This window comes from Centruroides sculpturatus, unplaced genomic scaffold (assembly GCF_000671375.1).
Source record: "Centruroides sculpturatus isolate CEXI.00-Female unplaced genomic scaffold, Cexi_2.0 scaffold8, whole genome shotgun sequence".
Classification (NCBI taxonomy): Eukaryota; Metazoa; Arthropoda; class Arachnida; order Scorpiones; family Buthidae; genus Centruroides; species Centruroides sculpturatus.
In genome coordinates, this window is record NW_019384535.1 from 70,452 (window position 1) to 96,632 (window position 26,181).

Genomic DNA, 26,181 nt, shown 5'->3' on the forward strand with positions numbered 1-26,181 from the left:
GATAGACGAGAGACGATGACCATAATACGGCCTCAAATTACAAAGTAAAAAGAAAACGAAATTAGTCGAAGTAGACGAAATTCTATCGAGTCAATGCATGGCTGCGCGGTTATTGTTCTTTGTTCCGGTTAAATCTCGGTCTCCTATTTAATTTTAGGCAAGAATTGCTTATTTATGCAATCAAAATTAACAATTTTCCTTATACAATAAAGAGTAATTAAATTAAAATTAACTCGTGGCTAGATTTTTTTTAAATAATAATTTATCGAAGAAATTTACTTCCCGTAGAAATATAGATTTGAAAATCCTATATTTGCAATCATATCATGCTATTTTTCATGAGAATTTCACGAAATTTTCATGAAAATTTTTAACGTTTAAAGATTAAAATTGTCTTCGTACAAAAGTCACAAACTCAAGCTATTTATTTATTAATTAATATTCACTACAAGAATTTTCAATGCTAACTTACGCATAAACGAAATTAAATTTGAATAATTAAAGTAATCTGAAAAATAGAAACAAAAATTTTAAATGAAAAAAAGCATTTATGATTTTTAAGAAATGTTAATTATGGATCATTATCATCATCCAGATCATCGCTAATGCTCGAATGCGACCCTATAAATCCGCATTCGGTGTCGGAATCACCATAATCGTCATTAATTTCTTCAGTATAATAAAGTATAGCTTTGGGTATAATTCTACCCTTAATATATTCGCCAATCTCGTAATCAAATAAAAGCAATTGCTTCTCGTCATCGCGTTGATTTTCATTTAATTCGGGTAGATCTTTAAAGAAATTAAAAAATGATTCCGTCGCTACACTTCTATAGCAATCAGCTTCTGATGAACCTTCGTTTCCTCTAAATACTTTCAACGTAATATCCTTCCCTTCCTTCCAATCTATGAAGCATCCTTTACTCTTAACGTAACTGGGACCTTCGTAGCAATACGGATTTTTCGGATCAAAATCGCACGTTACTGAATATTCTTTAGTTAGAACGGCGTTATTGAAGTATTCGTTCGGTTCAAAATGGAATTCCAAGACATAATCTCTTGAGGATTCGGAGATGTGATTCAGCTTGATGTCTTTCAGATGCTTGAGAATCGGTTCATCTCGAAGGCTGATCATTCTTCTTAAGCTCGAATTTGTTAATACAACTAACCAGAAATATGGAACACCTTTAATAGATTTATGTCCGCACATTTCGCACGGTGCAATCTCAATTTCTTCTTTATCCCGAACTGTTTTTTCTGTGTCGTAGGTGCGACTTTCTCCTTCTTCCGATACTTCTACAATTCCATTAATGATCTCTTGCCTCTTCTTAAATATCGGAGCAAACAATCGAGCGTATTTAACTTCTAAGTTATGAATTTCGTTATAATAATTCATTTCTTCTTGGATATATTCCAGTTGTAATTTACGAAGATGCTGGATCCGTTTCTGTACTTGAGGATGATATTTCGGGATGAAAGAAATTAAATCTTCCTCTTTAAAACACTTACATATATCATCATCTATCTTTGTTAAATCGCCAATTTCCTCTTTATCCATCATTCAAATACTTTAAAAAAATTTTTCCTCTCGTTCTTTGCGATCCAATTCAAACACACTCGTTCGATTTTTTTTAAATTTTTTTTTTATTTTGATACCAGATGTCACTACTCAGTTAATAAATTAAATTTTTAAATTTTTAATACTTAATTTAAATAAAATTGACTTATTTATAATTTCACGGAAAAATTTTCATTAATTTTTTTCGAGTTTATAACACACACGCAAGAGGTCACTGAAAAATTTTTATTAAATTTTATTTTTAATATAAAAACACGCAAGATGTCGCTATTACAAGTTTAACGAAATAAAAATTATTTATACTTTTTAACTTTTTGCAATTTTTATTAATTTTGTTTACGTAAAATTAACTTAATCGTAATTTACGATAATAATTCGTAAAGAAATTTAAAAAATGATTAATAATTTTTTACGAATTTCTAACATATACACAAGAGGTCACTGACAAGAACTACAATTAATGGAAGGTGATTTATTTGTTTATATTAGAAGTAATGTGTTGTTATAGCGGAAGAAAATAGCTAATTTGTTTCTATATATCGATAGAAATTATAAATAAACTGAGTATATTTATTATTAAGTTCTTTTTCTTTCTTTACTTACTCGAATTTAGATAAAGGATTTTTTTATGGGTATTTAATTGTCAATGTTAACACAGACAAAACACTACACTGGTTCAGGTGTTTAGTCTGTGTTTAAACACCTGTCTTCTATTCGTATCAAAATAACTGAATTAATATTAGAATATTTAGTAAAATAATTAATAAGAACTGAATTTAAAGTGATAATTTTTAATTTCTGTGCTCTAAAATTATATTTTTTGTTTTTTTTTTTACAATTTATATTACAGAAAATGAAGGTTGATATGTGTACAGAGACTTACATTTATAGTTTAAAGAGAAAATACTATTCATGTGATATTCGATTATAATGCCTTCTGGCCAAGCAGGAAGAATCTGCTTGGCCAGAAGGCATTACAATTGAATGTCCTAGTGCAAAAAGTGCACAAGTCACACATGACACGTTTAAGGGAAGGGGATTTGAATGTTGGGACGTTATCGTGGCTCTATGCTAAGGGAGTCAAAAATCGTAACGTTCTTCGTTGTCTCCGTACAGAGTAAGTATTTAGCTACAAAATATAACCCAGTATAGTGGTAGATTTTTCTACTTTAATATCAAATAAAAGCTTAATTTATAGATATAATGTAGACTACATTATAGCACTATACTTACATAATTTCAATATTAACCTGTATGTTAACTAAACACGATATTTTAGTAGAAATAATAACTGTTATAATCGACAGAAGTAATCTGTGAAATATGCATGTAATATTTAATCGTTGTTTTTGATCGTAACCGGTAATCTTACCGATACTAATGAATGACAATATTTATTCGTTTTTTTTAATGTTCCTTTTTCAGTTACATTTGTATCGTTTTCTTTATTTCCTTTATTTTCAATTACTTCCGTAGAGTCTGTGGACACTGCCAGTTTCTTTATAGCAAGTAAACGTCATGTGATCTAAAGCCTCCAGTTAATTGGTATGATGACTTGTGCATTTTTTGCATTTAATTTGTNTCGAACATATTTTTAGACCCATCTAAAAATTCTCTAATTAGTCTGGAAACAAGGGGACCCAATTCTTGCATTCTGTGAAAACGGGTAAGGTTGACTGTAACGTAATAATCTTTATCTTAGTTATCGTTACTTTTGCCCGAGCAACGCTGGGCCCACCTGCTAGTATCAAATAAAAGCTTAATTTATTGATATAATGTAGACTACATTACAGCACTATACTTACATAATTTCAATATTAACCTATATGTTAACTAAACACGATATTTCAGTTGAAATAGTAACTGTTATAATCGACAGAAGTAATCTGTGAAATATGCATGTAATATTTAATCGTTCTTTTTGATCGTAACCGGTAATCTTACCGATACTAATGAATGACAATATTTATTCGTTTTTTTTAATGTTCCTTTTTCAGTTACATTTGTATCGTTTTCTTTATTTCCTTTATTTTCAATTACTTCCGTAGAGTCTGTGGACACTGCCAGTTTCTTTATAGCAAGTAAACGTCATGTGATCTAAAGCCTCCAGTTAATTGGTATGATGACTTGTGCATTTTTTGCATTTAATTTGTGTTACAACCAAAAACTAATATACCATCCAAATGGGACTTAAATATCTTTTTCAATTGATCTTTTTTACTTTAAACATGAAGTTTACATGTTTTTGATGTGTCAGTATCAAAAGCATGGTTTTTTAAAAATTGTGATTTATGAACTTTTTGCACTGGGATCTTCAATTTCATTTCTGAATGAGATGGTTGGGATATTATCACAGCTGTAGACCATAGGAGTGTAGAACACACAGGAGCAAAAAAGGTAAAGGAACTGCACCTGTAAATGTGACCCTTCACAAGATACTATCTCTTGAAATCAGCCTATTTTTGGGTCGCATGTGATCAGTTGCGTCACTCCAGAAAGATTGTCACGTTTAACTATTTAGCCCATGCCACTTGGCCAGCTTTGAGTAACCCACTTGTTTGTGGAGTACTTGATGTTATATAGTTTTACAGGGGAGCTAGCTCCCATCCAGGCACCAAAGTTCATGACTATATGCATGACTTTTGCTCATCTTGACTGATGCTCTGCATCAGTCAAGATAAGCAAAAGCCTTGCACCAATGTGGGTATATAATAGGCAATAATACTAGTTTGCAGTAAAAACTGAGCTTTGGAAGTGAATATCTTGCAAAGGGTCATCATGTACAGGTATGGTTCCTTTGACTTTTTTGCTCATACAGGGGGTCTACAATTTTGGAGGTGGAAAAGTTAGTTCAGTTCATATCATAGTTCAGTTAAAGTTCATATCATACACAATGAGATATTGAGATATCTAGTTTAAATCTTCATCCAGAATCCAAGAACTAGGGAAGATTTGGCTTAAATGGGGTAAGGGCAGAAATCTTCTACAAGGGAAAATTTCTGATACTAATGTAGCTATGACAGATCTTTTCAGAGCTGTAGACAATGCCCAAAGGAGTAAAAAAGTCAAAAGGTCCATCTACATGTGATTTTTCAGGAGATATATCCCCAAAATCAGCTTACCTGAAATTCTGAAGACCTCAGAAATGGGGTAAAATTAAAAGTGAAAAATTTGGAATTATTTCTCAAAACAATGCAAAAAAGTCAACTGTGAACAGAATAACACCTGAATAGAAATTTTCAGCAAATATATACACAAATATTTAATGCTTGAACGCTTTTGCCCACTATTTTATCAGCCCTCTTCGGGAACAAATACAACAAAAAACCATTCTTTAAATAGACTATAGCTGCATTCTAATTTTTTAAAAATAACATTTGAAAATTAAATATTTGTGTATATATTTGCTGGAAATTTGTATTCAGATGTTATTCTGTTCATGTATGATTTCAGTTTACTTGTGCAGTTGTTGTTTTAAAGTCAACTGTACTAGAAAAGGCTAGAAACTTATAAAACACAAGACACTTAAAATTAATACATTCAAGTACCACATCAGTGTCTTGTTTCTTTATGTCCTTTCCACATTTCGGAAACATACAGTCCTTACGGCAGAGTCAAATTTTCCTCCATCTCAATATGTAAAAATATATTAATATGTATAACTAAACATTAATTTTAATGAATTGTGCCAAAGCTTTGGGAATATTTTAATACTGTTTTTACATATTGAGGCAGAGAAAATTTGACTATGCCGTAAGGACTGTATGTTCCCGAATTGTGGAAAGGACATTAAGAAAAAAGAAGACACCGATGTGGTACTTCAACATATTAATTTGTAAATATATTCTTTCTCCTGACATTTTTAATTAAATGTATAACTAAACAAGAAACACTACTGCATCAACTATTACGGGGATGTGATCAGTCATGCAATGTGCCCCATTAAACCTATTGCATGTTTAACAAACCTGAAACTTTGAAGGCAAATATCTTGCTAAAGGTTACAATTAGAGAAACGGTTTCTTTGACTTTTTTGGTCATCTAAGAGTGTCCAAAATTTGGAGGTTGCAATCTCTTCTTTCAGAACTGTATTTGTACCAAATTTTTGTTTTGAAAACAGTATACTGTTTACATTGGTTCCCTAAAGGACCTAAACACTACTGCAGATTCTATATAAAAGTTACATGAATAGGTTTAAAAATGTATAAATGAATTTGCTGATGGTTTTTTTAGGATCCTATAAGACAGTTGTAAGTTTTAATATACAATACACATTCAGGACAGAAACTGTAATGTTTATTTGCTAAAGACAAATGACCAAATAATTCATAATTGCATCTATCTCAAAAGAATATAAAAATTGTTTGAACCCTGATTACAGACCTTAAATCTTATTAAGTGAAAAAGAACTGTTACCAGCAAAAAATGTAAAATAAAAGCTGAAATTAAATTAATTAAAAGCCAACACTGCGGTAAAATAAAACACATTTTTAGTTAAATAAAACAGATTATTAGTTAATAGCTATTAGAGTAAGGTGCTGCCTGCTGCTTTGGAGAATTTGGGTCCTGTTTATAGAATTTTTTTATGATTATTTCATTGGATATGTAAGGCTTGTTCCCCATCCTCTATACTTCTGTATGAGCTTAAATTTTTTGTGAGCATATATGTCACATCAACAGCTTAATTATAGATACAGAGAAAGCAGACAAATGTATGGAAAAGCAATAACATGAACAGGGTGTGATATTTGCAGATTGCTTAAAAGCCATTAGAGCTGCCAACTGTCTGCTTTTTTAGCAGACAGTTGGCAGCTCAGATTCTGCTATGATAACCAAATTTATATTATGGATACTATAGAGACTGATATCTAACTATATATATAGTTACATATCAGTCTCTATTCCTATTCATGATTGGTAGTCTCACTACAAGTCAGATCTGCTTATAATGAGTGAATAGTACTGACAAATGCTACAGAAAATACAGAATAATACTGACAAATATTAAAATAATTTAGTCTAATTTTCTGTTGTAATCTGTTGGATTCAACTAGAGCAAAATTAGAATTGTAACAAATAGTAAATTTTGCTCTACTGATTGAAAAATGTACATAGTTACATAGATTAGATATGTATCAGTATAATTCACCTCTTTCCTAACTCAGTACAAACTATTTGGACTTAACTAATTTTTGTTTAGAAATTTATGAAAAATATACAAAAATTAAAACACACAATTGAAATAATTGAAGTATATCTAGATTTTATAATTATTTTATAATAGTACTGAATATAAACTCATTGACAGTAAAGTTACGTACCAAGAAGGAGGCATTGGAATAGAATGAAACTTTATTAGTGTGAGCGTAATGACAATGATAATAAGTGGTTACAATATCACAGCAAAGAGAGAATTTTATGTGAAATAACAATACAATTTAAAGCAATCTTTAGTATTTTGTAGGACCTTCTCTTGCCTGAATTTGTTGGCAATATGGTCAGGCATGAAGGCATACAGCATCTGTATGCCATCCTGTTGAACAGTTTGCCATGTTGCAACTATCATCCTCGATCCCTTACATTTCTAGATGACCAAAGCTGACATCTCATCTGGTCCCACAACTGCTCAATGAGCAACAATCTGTAAACCAAGAAGACTGAGGAAGAAGTAGGGCAACATAGTGGAGACATTCTGGGATATCCTAGCTTTGTACAGCTGAGAATTATCTTGTTAGAAAATGACTATTGCCATGAAAAGGGACATATGATGGCACAGTATTTAACATACCGCTATGCTGTCAATATCTCTTTTACCATTACTACGGTGACTGTCATACAAGTGACTCTCCAGACCAGCATGCCAGCACTGGAGGCAATGTGCCATTCAACAGCAAAGATGGAATTTGAGTACTCACTAGTGGTTTTCCAATTCCATACTCTAGCATAGTGGTCATCTGTTTCCAAACATTTCACATGTTACAGGTAGATTTTATTATCAATACTGCATAAATTTATTTTGTTATATAATATACAGTTATTCCAGTTTACCAGATTTTTAAAAATTTTATATTATAAACATTTGGATTGCGGAACCATCACAAACATATATTGGGTTGCGTGAGCAAAAAGTTTGAGAAACAGCCTGGATGACAAACAGTTTGGTAAAACAGCAATTCTACTTCCCTTACCTCAATGATTCAGCCTTCTTCAAGCATTATTTTCTGTACAGCAAGTCTTTGATTGTGTTACATAAGCCTGTCTGGCATCAGAAATAGGTATGTTGAAAATTATTAACATAGTGAGCTGCTATGAGCCTTTTTATAGGATACTTAGTAGCAATTTTGAGGCAGTCTTGTGACATTAACTGAGTGTAATTGGACCACAACTGTAATTGTTTACATAATAATCATTTGCGTACCTGTCTAAGACATAACTTTATGCTAAGCTTTGCAGTAATCAGACAATTTTATCTGGATGCATAACTTTTTTTGTCATTGAGTGAGGGTGTAAGGTCCTAAGATTAGCTCTGATCCAAACAATTTTTACAATTGCTTAATGTTTAGTTTCTTATGGCAGATATTTATTTAATAATAATAATAATTTTGTATACTAAAACATCAGATATTCAACAGGCAACATATTTGATTGCTTATGTGATTATTGAGGACAGATTAGAACTGAAAAATGAAGGAAAACATTGTATAATTACTTTAATTTTTAAAAGACTTTTTTCTTTAAACCCTCTCTATCCTGTGAGTACTAAAGGTTTTTTGGTGCTTATCATAAATTCAGGAGACACTCAATGTGTGTAGTCAATTAGCAAGGGATAGGATCTAACATATTGTATTTGAGTCAAATCGTTCTCATAAATTTCCGAGGATCCAACTTGGACACAAATCCAGGTTTTCCAGAGCAGCAGGTTCTCTCACCTTTACTGTCAAAAAGAAAAGCTCATCTGATGATTGAATCTAGAACTTCCAAGGCCAGGTCATCTCCTAAACATAATTTATCTCATAGAAGATATATTTTTAATTTTTATAAGCTAATTCTGTTTATGTTTTAAATGTGAGTTTAATTATTTACCCTTATGTAAATAATGAAACTGACATTTAAAAAGTTTTTATACAAATTAAATAAGTTTAAAGCAAAAATATAACAACATAAGTGTAGAATAAAAAATTATATTTTCAGTTCTAATTGTACGAGTGCTATTCTGAAACCTACCTCCAATTTACTGGTAAATTTAAACTGTTTGCCACAGCCATTTGTCATATTGTATATAGAATTAGTAAAGGTTTTATGTTACTTAATGCTAATTCACCATCCTGTTACTTTCATTTGAGAACAAGTAAACATGAATCCTTCTTCACCATTCCTGTCAGCTGTGAGGTCTGTGATACGATATGGTTTCTACAAGCAGAAGAATCCATCATCAATTGTATCATGTATATGGTATTTGTAAACAGCAGCATTATAAATAATGACTGCTGTTTACAAATATCAAAGAATGGATTCAACTTGAATCTATTCTGTGCTACTGGAAAGAAGAGAATGAATTTCTTGACAACTGTGACTGGGGATAAGACAATAAAACACTGATTTAGTTCCTGAATACAGAGATGAAGAAACAGTGGATTTATACTCATTCTCCAAACAAGCTCATGAAATTCAAACAAACACTTTTTAACTGAAAAATAATGGCCACAATCTTATAGGTCTGTGCAGGAATTTTCTTGATAGAATTCATGTCACCAGGGATCACAATTACATCAGAGATTCAGTGTGAAATAAATAGTGACGAAGCTTCAGAAGTTAATCCAAAACAAAGTGTGATTGCTCAACAAGGGCATTATTCTTTTCCACTGCAATATGCAGCCTCACATTGCAGTTTGTACAAAGTCTTTTTTCGAGCAGTTTGACTGGGAGATTTTTGACCACTCTATTACAGCCCAGGCATGGCACCAAGCAATTACCATCTCTTTAGCAGGATGAAGGTCTGGCTGGCTACTAACAAGGAGCTTATGGATGAATTCGACAACTAGCTGGGTAATGTGGTAGCACCGTTTTTGGTGTGAAATTGCAAAAGACGATACCACAGGTGAAAACATTTGCACTTTTTATAAAAATTTGCTGGTTTATGGATTTAGTGTTTTTAATTAAAATTAGAGAGATTTATGCCAGCTATAAATTATGCAGAATATCTTGTTTGTATTTTGTACAGCATACAAGTAATATTATGCAAAAATTTTAGACAATTAGTCAATACAGATAGAAAATGTCTTTGTGCAGATGTAATAAGAATAAAAAATTTAATAAACTAAATGAAACGAACTGAATTAAATGAACTAAAATTATAAATAAAAAGAAATGCATACTGTAAACATTGTTTTCTGGAACAAAAATATTTATTTAAATTTTTGAACATCATTATATCTATCATCAGGATGATATAACAGAGTATTAACAGCATCATGATACAAGATTATACAAAAATCATTAAATCAAATCACTTTTTTGTTTAAAGTAAAGAACAATAATGAATTTAAAAAAATTATAAACACCATATTTTTGACTTTTTTCACATTGTAGGAACTAAGAGTATCTTTTGTGCCTGCCACAGTTTTGACGATACTTCAATGGGATCAGCCATATGAGGAGAGATGACCCAGATGCGTAGCTCCCTCAGCTTAGTCGTTAGTGTCTAAGTGCAATATATAATACACGCTTTTGTTTTCATGATAAAGTTAAGCTACTGTTATTTATTTTTACACTTGAATTGTAGCTAAATGGCTAAGTTCTGGCTAAAAAAAAGAAAAAAATATCAGTTACAATTTTTTCAATTTATCCCTTTATCCTCCAAATTCCTGGCTATGGACCTAAATGTAATTGACATATCCGAATCAAACTACTACAAAAATTTCTTGGTCCTTTAGAACAGCAGTCTAATGCCTTTACTTTTTTAGTCATCTAGTTGTTTATAAGTCATGCCCATCAGTGGCCGAGCGGATAAAACCACTGGATGTTAGTAGTTTGTTGCGGGATCACGCCTGGCCAATGGACTGGTTATGTGGAATTTTCTGGGTTTTCTTCATGTTAGTAACACCTAAATAGGAGCCATTTTTTTTTCATAAAAGATCTCCTGGGAGACATTCCTCTTGGCAGATTGCCCATGTGTCATATTGCCATACACTAATAAACTAAAAAGTGTTTATAAATATTCATTAATTAATTAAATCATTGAAAATAGAAGTATAGTTTTTAAGATGGGAAATCCATATTTCGTATTTTATTACTGTCTTTGATTTAATTCTATTCTGATTTAATAATGCTTCAATATTTGAATTTTTTCAATTTTACACCTGAGAATGAGCTAAGAAAAGAAACAAGTTGGTCAAGTTATAATGATAAGATGCTACAAATGATTATATTATTATGGGATGTTTACATACACTCATGCCCAAGAGTAAAGTAACCCACACAAATGTACATGGCAAAACCTCATTGTAACAAATCACCCAAATGTCTTCTCTGAGGCAATCCTAGTAAGCAACCAGTGTGTCAGAAACACTTCCTTGCTGTTAGCTGTCCTAGCAGATGATTGATTGTCAAATCACTGTATATATACCGCAGGGGCAAATCCTGACCAAAATTTTTGAGCGTGCTGAAAGTTATAAGAATAATATGCCTATCTCTAGCACTAAAACAGTAGGCAGAAACATTATTTGATGTGATAAAAAAGTATGGACTATTATAAAGCCCATTATATCTATACACGAAATATATTACAATGAAAAAGTATTAAAAATTTATGATGATAATTCAACTTTTGTGGGCCCTTGACACTGGGAGCCCAAATCTTAAGCCCTATTAGTCCCTATGTAGATTTGCCTCTGTACACAATACATGTATGCTGACTGGGTACTGCAAGCTTTCAATACAATCTGGCCATGTTAAATGCTTCAAATGACGACATGCGCACGCACTTGTTTGCTGCGGCAAACCTCCACACGAGCAAGCAATTGAATTCCCGCAAGCATTGCACTGACTTAAAATGGCTAGCCGCTAGCTGTCAACGTAAAGACAAACACAAATGATAAAAGAGTTTACATGTTAAAATAAATTATTATTGGCATGTTTGTTTTCATATAAAAAGTATATTGACAGTTCAAACTTTTTCTTAAGCATGCGGTGCATCTTGCGTCATTGACAGTTGCGTGATTGCTGGTTTACATTTAATGTAAGTTTCAGTTATTCAATGTTTCATGGTGTTGATTTTACACAAGTTTTATATTTGTTGCTTTAACTTCTGGCACCGACATATCTTATGCAAAGATATTTTATTGTAGGTACAGTTTTTAGAGTAAATTCTTCCTGTCGCTAGATGGCAGTTGGAACAAATGCAAGGCAACCCTAGAGTTTACATAGACAAACCTTGTGTATTATAGTCTAGTACTCGTGTACAATATACATAACACAGTTGTAACATATCTAAATGTAGAAACAAATTTTTCAGCTCCATTATAATCTTATCTGTCATTAAGTGATGCATACATACATATTACAGTAGATCTATGTTTTTACAATCTAATCAGTTCCTAGATCTATTTCAATTGGGTTACGACAATCAGAGCAGATAAAAATTTTATCGGTTCTGATTAAGTCATAATCTATGTTTTTACAATTTAATCGATGTTAAGCAAGCTGTTGTAAGTCAAACAGTAATTTACCCTTGGCTCTGTGTTGTAAATTGAAGTTCCGTTTCTAGAAGTAGTTCGAAATGTATAGAGTATTCTCGAAGAATCCAACCTATGCTTCAATTTGTATCTGTTGAAATGGCAGATGGATCCAAATTTGTCTTTAATGCCTCATCGTCAGCCTTGACCTCTTATCATTTATTTCTAGAAACAGCTGGGAATGTACAGAAATGGGAGAGATATTACCTTACAGGCTCGTAGTTTGTGAGAAATCTTGAGTATTTTTTGAATCCTTCTTAAGACACATTTTAATAGATATAAACGATGGCACTTAATATGCCTTATAGAGGACAAGTAGTGCTATAATTTATGGATTTTTCAATATAGAATACATTGATCAGTGCTGTAATGTATGAATTTTGTGTGATGTATGCTTTAGTTTTTACAGGATAAGAGACAGATAGAGTAGTCTGTGGTTAATGTGTGGCTCAGTTTAAGCCGTACGTGAACTGTATAATTATGAAAAACCATTAATTTAAATCATTCTTTTCTGTAGCCATGCAATCCTTTGTAGTATCTTGTTAATATTACAAAGGATCGCACGAATATAATCTGGATTCTCAAGCAAAATTTCCATATATTTATAGGATTATTTCATTATACATTATTAATAATTGAATCGTCAAACCATAATATGTGAAGAAAAATGAATTATTGTTTCATATTTATAATATTTATATAATATGATATTTAAAATGAGAGTTTCAAATGCATTTAATAAAAAATTTTATTTTTTTAGGTCAAGTTTGATTATGAGTATTAAAACATTGAGCTTATGAATTAATTTTATTAAAACAACTGAATGGAGCAAGAAAATGGTAATTACAGAGACATTTCAAATCAGAAGATTCCATCGAAAATCGAAATACCTTTATTTCATGTTCGACAGAGGTATAATTGGGACTGCGGCGTTTCGGCCGTGATGATGGTCTTGTGGTACGTACCAATTTCTAGTATGTAGAATGCCAAGACACTAAACACCTTTCATACTTTTCCTGCAACTAAATATAATCAAAACAAATGTTTTTGGCCTAATTGTTAAGCTTTTGATGTGTTTTTAAATGGAGATTCTATTTAAAATCCTGATGTCAATATGAAAGATATTTTAATGTCTTGATATATTGGTGAAGTTCCACCTTCAAATATTATTGGTATTTAGAATAATATAATTATCATTATAAGAAGATTATTGTGATATAAATTAATTTGATACAAAAAATAAAGATTTATATGTTACAACATTTTATACATTAATACATTTTCTCTGTTCTCTTGTTAAACAAAAGCATTATTATGGTGGGTTCCAGTGCTGCAAATTATAGTGCTGAGCTATGCCATAACACTTCTCACATGTATTACTAAAACTACTAAAAGCACTAAAAGCAAAGAAACTTTACATTGATAAAGAAGAAGGAGGGCCACAAAAAAAATTTTTGAGTGTTACTATTAGAAAAAAGATTGAAAAATACTGTCTTTATGGATAGCCAAACCATTACAGTCTATCAGGACCTCGCCAAACTCATCTTTTGTTGAATGGGATATAGATACTCTATTTTGTCTGAGTTTATTATTCGCATGTTTAGTTTTTCAAACTTTTATTAAGAACATATCACAATCTTGAGTACTCATCAAATAAATAATAAATTAACGTAGGATGACTAAACAAACATTATAATACTGGCTTATACATAAAGCCATTATTTATAGCTTTAGGTAGAAACTAGAAATATTATGAGACCGTAGAATGCCAAAGAGTTGGAATTAAGTTTGGCTATTTTGACTGAATATATTAGTCAAGTGAATGATCTATTTGCAAAACTGGCTTAGTCAATATTAAGTAAATTTACAAAATAAGCCAAAATAGTCGCTTCTCGTATTGTTTCCTGTTGCCTTGCAGTGTCACTGTCAAGTATATGTTTACACTTTGTTTTCCATGTTTCATCAAACTAGTTGGAACTTCAGTTTCTTTTTGCCTTGTATCAGAACCACATTCCTTCTTGATTTCATTAAAATAAATCTTTTAGTGGGAAAGGAAGATTTCGTAACTTATCAGATGTCAAACATCCAGGACCATTAAGAAAGAGAGCTGGAAATTTTCTTCAGTCCAGAGAAAAGTAAGGGCTTGTAATGTTCTTACTCTTACATTTACTGTTACTTTTACAGACAGAAAATAAAATCTTTAAGACTACTTTTTATTCATAAAGAAACATTCTATGAATTTTATTTGTTCAAAAACCAAAATGGCAAAAGGAATTCACTAAGGGGCAAAAAGGCCCACTCTAGCACTGGCTTCGTAGGAGGTCTTGCTGGCTCTGCAAATGTCTGTATCTTGGATGTAGCCACTAAAAAACAATCATTATGGCAGATGTAGCTAATTTTGAAAAATATCCATACATTCAACCATATAATTAAGCTGGATCTAACTGGTTTTGGATAAATCTGATTTCATGATAAGATTGAACATATTTCTTATTACTGTTTTTCACTATTTAGAAAAAATATGGATTTATCTGGTGTTGCAAGTAGATAGCTCAAATATTCAACTTCGTAAAATGCTGTAGACATTTATTCAGCGACAACATTTGGGATTGACAAATTGGAAAGGATATTTTATCATACTCAGCTTAAATGAAATAACAAACCTCCTTCTCCCATGATAGTACAATCAGTATATACCTCTTTTCATAGAAAAATTTAATAATAATCTGTATCAGAAAAATCTAAAAGTATATGAGAACTTTCCCACCGGCTGTTGTCCTTCTTTTTCTCAATGTGTCTTGTAATCCTATCCTTCAGTCATAATGCTTTTAAATGTTTGTGGTAAATTTATTTATTTTTTCTATTAATTTTTTCACTGTAATAAATTTAAAGCACTGAATGCATTCTTAAGTTAATGTAATTTAATTATACATAAATGATACATCGTTTACAAATGATACATATAATACATATGTAGTGATACAGTAAGACCCTGCTTAATGCTGCCTCAATTAACGCTAATTCGATATAACGTGGTCTGCTCGAAGCCTAAAAAAGAAAAGCTCAAAATCTACATTGATTCAAATTAGCGTGGCATTTCATTGAATTATATATAATACAATTATTCCCAAATGTGAGCCAATCAGCAAAAGCTGGCAATTCATCATACCACTGTACTTTTTTTAAATCTATGTTTGTTTGGTGCAATTTTGGAAAAAATATAACATCATGGATGCCAGTCAATATCAACTTTGCTTGGCAAGAATTAAGTGATAAATGCATGAACGAAATATGAAAGAACTTATGGTGGGAAGTATCCAAGAATTCTCAACGAGAAAAGCCTATTACAGCAGGACTAGGAGATGTAGACAAGAAGGATATTGAGGAGTTACTGCAGGTTTTTGGTGTGAGCTTTACCAATGGCAAAAGAACCGGCAAAACAAGGAATTCATGTAGAACTGGAAAATAATGATTCTGAAAATGAAGAACCCAAAGAACTTGTTACAGATTTCCTTAGTAAAAGTTTGGTAATGATAATCAAAATCGCTGATCAAACTGTAGCGAATGATCCAGATTTTGAAAGGAGTGGCAAAAGCAAGATGAGGTGTTTTGGACGCGATCTCTTACTACTGACATTTGCTTAAGGAAAGAAAAAGAGACAAATGAAACTACATGACTTTATTGCAAAAAACAAGAATTTCAGAAGAGCCAGGATCTTTGTTACAAAAATAAACTTTGTTTTTTCTGTGGGCATATGTTTGTCTTATTCAACATATATTATTATGCAAATTAATATAAAAATTAATTGAAATTAAAGTAAAATCTGTTTATTTTTGGTCGCACGTTCATCTTTCCCTATTTACTCTGTGTTAAAATGACCATGTTTACCGCTGCTTCGTTTAGCGCTTTGTCGTTTAGGAACATATCCCCATGTTAAAGCAGAGTCTTACTGTACATATACCATTATTATGCTGTATTTTGTCTGAGGCACTGGTCTGCTTGCAACAGTCTCATTCATTACTAAATGTATTTTATTTAACCAATAACCATGTTACACTTAGAATTTGACAATAGCATTGGCATACCGGTCAATCTTTATTCTTCAAAAGGTATTCAACTTAATTTAACTTTGAATACTGTAAAATATTAATTTAGCAATTATGTAAAGATATAATAAATGTTTGCTAAAAACTGCATAATTGTAAATAAGTTATATCATTTAATATAATACACATTCTTTTGTTTTTAAGTGAAGAAGATCAAAAGTATTTATTAGAAAATTTAGAAAAAATTTCATCTGAAGAAGAATTTGAAAAAAGGTATTTACTTTAAATGATTTTTATTATGTAGTAACTGTTCATCTAAAGTTGTGTTAAGCATATTTTATGATTTTTAATCTTTATTGGAATATACATATACTGAATATTTACATAAATAAACCCCCTTTGAAATTCAGCCCTCAAGGCTATTCTCAGATATATGAAGGCTTGCTGCTATAATTTTTGAAATGACAAGATTGGAGAATGACAATATCTCTCTACATGACTAATCAATTCATTAATTGATGTTATGATAACACTCTTGATAATTACCCTGCCAAAGATGTGCACTTTTTAAAGAAGGAATAGTGTTATTGTTGTATGTTGTTGTTATCTGTAGATTTTCAATATTCCTTGAGTTATTTTGTTTTTATTCAGTTGCGAATTAAAATGACTAAATGATTATTTTTATTAATTAAATAAATTTCCAAAAATAAGTTTGGACTTATCTTTATTGGTAATATTTTATTTCGAGTTGTTTATTTTCAGTAATTAATCCCAGATTAAAACTAAACACCATACATGCAGTCTTCCAGCAAATAATTTGTATAATAATAATGTCAATCATTATAGAATATTAGCAGAGATAATTATACATGTAAAAATTGTTAAGCATTCAAATGAGATGATGTCAAAAGAACATACTTGTAAAAACATTCTAAATTTAGAATCTCTGCTAACATTCTATAGTGATTGATTCTTGATGAAAAAGACCGAAAATGTTTCGGTTTTAATTGATTCCAATACGTATTATTCGCTGTTAAACTATGCGTATGGTGTTTAGTTTTAATTTCTGTTCATTCCAAATTTTGCAGACTTATAAATTAATTCCAGGATTTATCCAGTATAAAATCAATAGTCATTTAACAAGCATATGATCAACTGAGCCAGCAAACTGGAATTAACTTTATAGTTCAGATTTAAAGTCAAAATAATGCTAAATAAACTAGTTTTTTCCATAAAAGGAACTTCATCTAACACAACTTCATCAGTTGCATTAGATTAATTAGACCCAAATAATAACCCAAAATATTTATAGGTGTTCTCATTGCTTTCTTCTGCAACAACCAATGTTATTTAATGCTTAACTTCCTTATGACAGATAAATGATATACATACATTGTGCTGTACATTTGCACATCATTTTCGAAGTCTCTTCGATATAAGATAGCCAGTGTCAAGCAAAAATTCGTAGTGATGTTAATTAGCCGTAAGAGAAAACAAGTGACTTTAGCCAAGAAGAACTATACCTCTGACACTTAATCTTCTCATCCATTTCTGTGTCAGAGTACTTATATCTGCAAATTAAAAAATGTACACTATAGCCTATGCATATAGATAAACTATATGCATATAGATAAACTATATGCATATAGATAAACTATATGCATAGGTTATAAGATATTTATTTTATGAAATGTCTTTGACAACCATCAAAGTACTATCGGCTTTGATAGTACTAAAAAAATAAAATTTCTTCTAGTACAGTACTATCAAAGTTACCACATAGCTTGCTGCTCTAGTAGTATAGTAGTTGATATACATAAAAGCTGTTTTGTTGATAAGTAACAACAAAAGCCAGAAAATTTTAAAAAGTTGAGAATCAAAAGTAGTTTTGGTTTAGCCAAAAATAACCAAATAACAGAGAGTTTGTTCAGATTTTCATACTTAGAAAGTCTTATCCGATAAAGAACTAACACCATTTTTTGAAATTCAGGATGAAATATATATTGAAACATTGAAGGATTTAAAACAACTTGGATTTTGAAAATTTTTCAAGAAAATTCTCTATGGTGTATTATCCTTTGGGTAAAATAGGCAATTTTCTGGGACCCCCACAAACAGGGGACCCCAAACTAATCTTTTATAGAAAATATTTGCCAAAAAAATTTCCTAAAAATATAATGTCTTAAGTCAACACTGTACATGGAGACCTCTAATTCAAATTTGCCTGGGTGTCGTGAAGTTAATTATCTGAGAAGTGTGCTACATACACCAATTGATGGAGTAACTATCCAAGTTTCATCTCCCATCTGCATTCAACTGTCTTGTCATCTATGTAACCTTTAGAAAGTGCTGTTACGAAAATTGGAACTTTGCAAGAGAAAGCATTTTGTTTTCTTCAGCTTGCAAAGTCAGAGTTACTTGTCATTGTGCAACACATGTAGTATGCAGGAGCTGTAGAATTGTGGCTGCTGTGGAAGGAGTGACAATTGATATACTGTAGCAAGCATAGAAGAATTTGAGTATTGGTTGGGTGTGTGCGCCATGTGACATGAGGTACACACATTGAGAAAGTGCGATGGACAAATGTGAAACTTGAATAGTTTTCTAATATTTCAGTGTACAACATTGTATGGTAATAATTAACATAATTACAATAATTAAAATGATAGCATTCTTTTTGGAAGATACTATATCTTACAAAAGTATTTATAACATAATAATGTGTAGTATTTTCTGAATAATGTTAAGTTTTATTTCAGTATATTATCAATATTATTATTATTTAAAACAAACTTAAATGAAGTTTTATTATAATAAACTTGTCTGATGTTTTCTTAGTACATGGACTATTGACTTAGCGTATCTGTTGTTAAGATTTGGCATTCGTCATCTGTACTGTACCATAACCTGGGGTGTTAATCCTGGTTATACTAGAGAGGTAAGCTCCTTCTTATGTTTACACTTTTAAGTTGAAAATACTATTTACAGTATGTACTTTTTAAAATTGTCATATCACATTAATAAAAATAAAATTTTCAGATATTTGCTAATTACTAGCAATACAAATGATGCCTAAATCAATTATTAAACATAATCTGCTATATTTGTTATATTGCAATCCATGTATAGAGATTAAAATATATGTATACCAGGTACATAGTAAAGTCCTTATACACTGACAAGCAGCAGCACCCACAAACTATGAAAAAGGGAGTGAAAGCTATAAAAAAAAAAGGCATTGAACATTGCACAAAGAACTTCAAACTCTATGATTCAACATTGGATCAGTGCTGCCACAACATGAGACCGTATTCTTGAGTTTTTCGTGTTGTACTCGAACTGACTTCATCGAACTCACTCGTGTTACTATGACTCGCATAATCGGTAGTCTCAAGTTAGACTCTTCGAGCAAACTCGAAAGGCGAGCAGAAATACATCATACTCACTTGGTTGCGTGTGTCGTTAAGCATGATGGGATTATTTACAATGCATCTGGGTTTGCGACTATAATGAATCGACCAATCAACTTAACTATAACAAGTTGTAAACAAATCGATGTGAATTAGTTTACATGTGCTACAGTTAAAAGTTGTCTTATAGCAATATAGTACGAAGAAACAAAATGAAAACGTCCAATGTTTTATTTTAAAAAATAAGCGAAGAACAAAAAGAAATATTAGTAACATATGTAGAAAATAATAAGAAAATGAAGTGAAACAGTGAAAAATTCGACAATAAATTTACAAGAAAAAGACAATTTGCTTTGTGGAGAGAATTAGTTTAAAAAATTAATTGCGTGTGTTGGAGCTAAAAAATCCATTATGTAATGGAAAATGTATTTTAATTTAATCCTTTCTTCATATAGTTTTCTTCTGTATAATTTTATCAATTATGAATTAAAATTTTTTTATTAGTATTGACTTGACACTAAAAGAAATGTCATCTTCTTGTGGTTGAAAAATTCGTTGTCTTCTCAAACAACGTCTTTTGGCTCTTTTTAACTCTTCGATAGCAAAAAGAATTGCGTATCCGTCAGCCATTTTCACTTTCGTGTAGCGATCTCACATGCTCGACTCAACGTGAGTAGCAACTCACACGGTGAGATGGGAAATCACGTGAGTTAGAACTGGAGACTACCAATTTGACGTCAGAGTGTGAGATGGTACCACATGACACCTTCAACACATTGGGAGTTGTAACACGAAAAACTCGAGACTAAGGGCCCTGGTGCTGGTTGTACTAACTTGAAAACAGGGAATGGGGTTTTGGTCAACATATGACAAAGTTGCAAGGGTCAATGGATAAATATCATTCATTAGTTTCTTTTATATTTGCAGAATAGGTTATAAGTCACGAATTTTCTGTTGTTTATGGTCACCTTGGGGATTAGGAAAAGGTCAACCAAGACAAAGGGAGCATGTCCCCAATGTACAGGCACTCCTACTGATATGTGAGTGATGAACAATATATGATATACAGTAATGAATGCTACATGAAGACGTAGGAAAACAAGAAATTCACATTACAAATGAACATAAGAAATACAATTTTTATTCACACTATTCATGACCCAGGGTGTACTAAATCAGTCATGCTGTTTTTCCATATCATGCATTGTTTTCAAGATAGATGTGTTAACTTTCAAGTTTTACTGCTTGGTGCACCACAAGCAGTCTTGTCTTGTAGTGCATGTTTACTTTAGAATAACTATATATCACATTCATAACTGTAGCTACCTGCACTCATCAGTTACTTGGGTATAATTACTTTACTAAGCATTGTGAATTTATGAATTGATAAAGTCCTGTGAGCATTATGTAGCCTTAACCTGTTTATATTAATTTTAAATTAACATGTTTGTTTGATATATAGTAATTGTGGATTTGAGTCCCATTTCAGATCAACTTGTTCAGAATTCTCAAATTTTTAGAAAGTAATTTTGAATTAAACAATTAATCTCTACACATGATGACATTAAAATTACTATCTTTAATTAAATTAACCTTAACATAGTCTGGAAATATGATAATTTAGTCTGATATTTGTTATTTATTTATGTCTTCTGTTCTTGATTATTGTTAACGTTATAAATTTTGTAGACATTTTACGAGCAAGTTCTTTCGAGAGACGAACAACGGGTCAGCGAAAAATTCTCTCGTGCGACGGAAATCGGAGTCAATGTACAATTGAGGTATAATTAATTATCGTTTCTAAATTGTTAATGAGTTTATTTTACAAAACTAAATAAATAAGTATCAATAAATCAAGTTTAGCAACAGTCATACATCTTGAAACCAGACAAACTCTTCATTATGTTATAGGAGTAAGGATAAGAGTAGGTAGTTGTTGACATTTACTAGAATACATAACTGTAGTTAATGATAATGAACATTAATGTGTAATATTATCAGAAGTCATTCCATAAAACACTAAATATACTATAATTAGTAATGATGGTTAAAATTGGGGTGAAACATAGCTAGTAACATTATATATGCTACACCTATCTAAACAGTTTGTTCGTCTACCCTTAGAAATAATCAAAACTATTAAAAACTTGACTCAAAGAAAGTTAAAGTAGAAAATTAATGAATACAAGACAATGTAAGAGTAATATTTTTAATAAAAGGCTTTAAAATTTAAGTGTCATAATGCTACTTCCAAATCTTGAGATTGTGATGATGGATTTGACATCATATCTAAATATTTGTTTGATTTCTGTTGAGATAACTGTGTTAATCTTAACTGGCATGATATATATAATAATAATAATAATTTTGTAGACACACTAACACCGATAACTAACTACTGTAGTGCTGCTTGTTACTCAAGTGTCTTTATATTCTTGTTTATTTATAGTTTTGGAAGCTTCATCTTTTCAAGACAGTCTTGAATTGTCCTTTGAATATGTATACTTATGAACACGGTCTTTTCCTTTGAATAATATAGCAAAAGAAGAAATGAATAGAAAGAAAATTTTTTAAGTGCCACTAAGATTTATAAAGAACAATTTGATGAAGAGTAAGTCTGATGAGTAACAAATTTACAAAATGATAATAATTTGTCAGTTTGCTTAATCCATTATAAGCAATGGATCGAATTGATTGAATAGGATAGAATAAATTATCAAGCTGCCGTGTCTCGTTATCCATACCACTCATCTTTGTTTTGATACATTTTAATGCATTCTAGTTGAGTAATTTTAAAATTATATACTGTTTGCACCCTTTTGTTCAGAGGCATAACTAAGGGGCAGCAGGGGCATATGCCCTGGGCACTGACCGTCAGGGTTCCGAAATGAGTTTGTAGAATTAAAAGTCCGCTGGAGTTTTTGTTTTTTCTTAAACGTTAGTTTAAATATTGTCTTACTTTTATGACAATGTAAAGATTGATGTATTTAATCTCTCTCTCCAAATTAAATATAAATTCAAGAGTAATTTATAATTATTTTTTATGAAATTAATTATATATATATGTTTTATGTATTATTATTATAGGTCTGTGGATTTGTCCGAAATATTGTTACAGTTACAATTAGGAAATCCGGCGATTATATTAGTAAATGCAAATCTTCTTTATTGTGAAAAATGTCATTTTAAGGTATGAAATAGTTTAAAATTTCATTTGCTTTTTCCTTATTTTCTTTATATACCATAAAAATGTACTGAATAACTAAATGCCAACAGAATTATTACAAAACTTTTGTAATTAACATTTTTAAAAGTTTCCTGTTTAATAAAAGACAGATAAAGTAGTCTCTACATCTGTCATGTTCAGTAATCCAACATTCTGCAGAGTAGATATACAAAATTTTTGTGTTTCCACCTGTCAACGTGACAGAGAGAGACGTGATATACTATTTCAGTTGCTAGATGTTTCTTGCATGTCTGGTTTGCAAAATAGTTTATCATATTAATCACAACTGTGACTAACTTGTGAACCATGTACTGTAGTTGTATTTTTTTTATTCCAAATTCCAGTATTCTGATATTTGTCAGATTACAAAGACACTACTATATTTGAAAAATAATTGGTTAAAAATTGGAAAATTACTTTTAGTTCCCTCTACATCTTCTCTAGGTTATAGTGCCAACATCAAAATAGATAATTTATAGAAGCAATTCATGATTTCAATAGTACTTTAACGTAGCATACATTCCAGTAGGCATCAAACGGTGCATAGGTGAATCACGACATACTGAAATGCATTCCGATACTTTCTGACGAGTTTGTAGGTGCAGTGACCAATGCACACCGCACTCATCAGGCTGTGGATTTGGTGAGCTCTGACAAAGCAGTGTGGCCTCCTCCTTCTGTCATATTATTAACACCATTTTTACTACTCATCCATATTAACCCAAAGTTATTTTGACAAAATAAATCGGCAAATGCCACAACTTTTACCATCTTGCTAGATTGCAACATTCCAGTAAAAGCTTATTAAACCATTCATCAGTGCATTGGTCGTGGCCAAGACTGATGTACCCATTTTCAAAGTACTAAAAAAACATAAATACAAATCTGATGAACATTCTTTACTTCTGAAAATGTTATTACAGTGGAATAAGCTCAGGTTTTAAACTGATACCTTAAGTAACATTAATATAATTAAAATAATTTATTAATTAACAGATTTCTTTCACAGTAAAGCACTAATTTAATATAAATAAAATTACTTTAGTTTATTGTTATTAATGGAATGTTAGCACACAGATAATTATAACATTTTCTTACAGTGTGTGCCTCAGCTTTTAAATTGGTGTTGCATGTTCTCTTATCAAGGTAACAGAATGTTTACATCAAATTTTATTATTGCATAAATGTTAATTTAAAAAATAAACCAATTTTTTATCATCTAGGCCATTACATAGTGGCGTGCGGCTATAATATGACGGAAAAGAAAATTTTATATAGAAATCCCACGCTCACTAATAGTAAGTATTACTTTCTTACTGATTAAACTTAGTAATAACGTGCTTCAACAAAAATATTAAGAAACGAGATAAAAATATCCAATATCCATACATCGCTAGCTCTAAAAAAAATGCTTTTTAGTGGTGGAACAACAATTTCTAAGTCAACCACATTTGAATACATTCTATTTTCGATTTTGCCAAATGACAAACTTCTCAGTAATAATTGTAGACTGTAAAGATTTAAGAAAAAATTTGACAACATTCACTCTAATTTTAAGCTAGGTTGTAATTACATTCAATGCTATCGTCCTTGTTAAATGATATTTTTCACAAGTTAAATGGATGGATGGGCTTACCTAAATTTATGAGGGTGAGTCAAGCAGGAATGAATTTATTATTTACAAAATACATTAAGCAGGTTTCAGGTTGATATGGCTTTTTCCAAAGTTGTCTCCATTGAGTTGTGCTGGAACCCATGTTGGGCCTAGTGCATACATCTTCCAGGACTGGCAGACATCTTTTGATGTCATTTTCAGAACAGCCATTGGTGAGCCAAAACACTGACCTGCAGCTCCATTTTCAGATGAGGGAATAAAAAAAACAGTCATGCAGAGCAAGGTCCAGGCTGTATAGTGTGGGGGGCACACATTTGATGTTGATAGTTTGATACACATTTCTCATGGCCAAAGAAGACCAAGGTTGTTTGGTCTGCAGGAAAGGTAATAATAATTTCCTTCTTCAACTAATATGGAATGATATACCAACATAGAATCCCCCAAATACAACAGTTACTGGGCAGTATCACGTGACAGTTTTGAAGACCCTGGACAAATACATCTGATGAAAATGCCTTGAGCTTCATCTATCTGGTTAATATTATACTCTGGCAATGCAAGGGATTGCATTATTAATGTTGTTGCCCAATATTTGACCCAACAAAGTGTCAAATATGTGTTCTTACAGCCCAGATCTTGCTCCATGCGACTTTCTTTTGTTCCCTCATCTTAAATCGGAGCTGTGGGACCAACGTTTTGGCTCATTAACAGTGGTTCTGATGATGTCCAGCATGTCTTCCAGGACTGGCAGACATGTTTGGCCAACTGCATACAACTTAGACCCTGCCTATTATTCATGATCAATAAATTCATTCTCACTCACCCTTGTAAATTCAGTAAGTTTTTCTGTTATCATCTAATAATTTGCACGTTCCATGATTATGTAAACTTTATTGGGTGGGGTGCATGGCAACTGTTGTTGCCAGGAAGCCAAACCCGAGGAGGATGTGTGGGTGAAACCTCATCTGGAACCTCTTAAAATTTGTATTCTCTTGCCATTTTTGACTGAGGATTAATCAAAATAGTCTTAATAAAGCCTCGGTTTATTATTGTAATCAATCATTGTCTAGATCTTACAATACTTCTATGTTAAAAGGATGTACTTACTAAATATTTGATATAATTACTTTGCTAGGGCATATTATGGGTAGGATCAACCCTATCCAGAATAATTGGAGGAGAAAATCTGATCTAACAAGATTTGAATGGTTCTACAATGTACATTTCCCTATGTGATGTGAAGGAAGTAATACAATAAACAGATACAAAATTTATTTTACTCTGGCATAAAATGTCAAACACAAAAATATTTTTTCATTTGTAATATTTGTACTATATAGCTCAATTCCAATAGGGGGAAGATATTTTGATCGTATTAATTCAAATATTCCATTTCCAGAAATATGCATCATGCCTTTTGAAGATTTTGATAAAGCAAGGAGAAGTTTTGGAACGGACGAAGATGTCATCTTCGTGTACAAAAACAGATGATTATGATTACGTTTCATAACTTTTAACAATTTTTTAATGAAAAAATTTTCTTTTAAAAAATTTTTCTGGGTTAACATTTTA

The 26,181-nt window shown here is 31.3% G+C and overlaps 2 protein-coding genes across 4 annotated transcripts; one reads left to right on the top strand and one right to left on the bottom strand.

Annotated features, from left to right (window-relative positions):
* Positions 1-413: 413 nt before the first annotated feature.
* LOC111623161 (nucleosome assembly protein 1-like 1) lies at positions 414-1,655 on the bottom strand. The gene has a single exon (XM_023365633.1). The coding sequence runs from the start codon at positions 1,559-1,561 to the stop codon at positions 572-574; it is 990 nt and encodes a 329-aa protein (XP_023221401.1). The 5' UTR covers positions 1,562-1,655; the 3' UTR covers positions 414-571.
* A 274-nt stretch (positions 1,656-1,929) lies between these two features.
* Positions 1,930-26,118, top strand: LOC111623175 (protein GUCD1-like). Of its 3 annotated transcripts, none has more exons than XM_023365644.1 (9): positions 1,930-2,046; positions 13,073-13,269; positions 16,563-16,631; positions 19,197-19,296; positions 21,458-21,549; positions 22,856-22,958; positions 24,095-24,140; positions 24,218-24,292; positions 26,009-26,118. In XM_023365644.1, the coding sequence occupies exons 2-9, from the start codon at positions 13,136-13,138 to the stop codon at positions 26,098-26,100; spliced, it is 711 nt and encodes a 236-aa protein (XP_023221412.1). In that variant the 5' UTR covers positions 1,930-2,046; positions 13,073-13,135; the 3' UTR covers positions 26,101-26,118. The 3 variants fall into 3 exon arrangements, with proteins under 3 accessions (XP_023221412.1, XP_023221413.1, XP_023221414.1); XM_023365645.1 differs by lacking the exon at positions 1,930-2,046 and adding an exon at positions 2,055-2,143; XM_023365646.1 differs by lacking the exon at positions 1,930-2,046 and adding an exon at positions 12,260-12,285.
* The last annotated feature ends 63 nt before the right edge of the window (positions 26,119-26,181 follow it).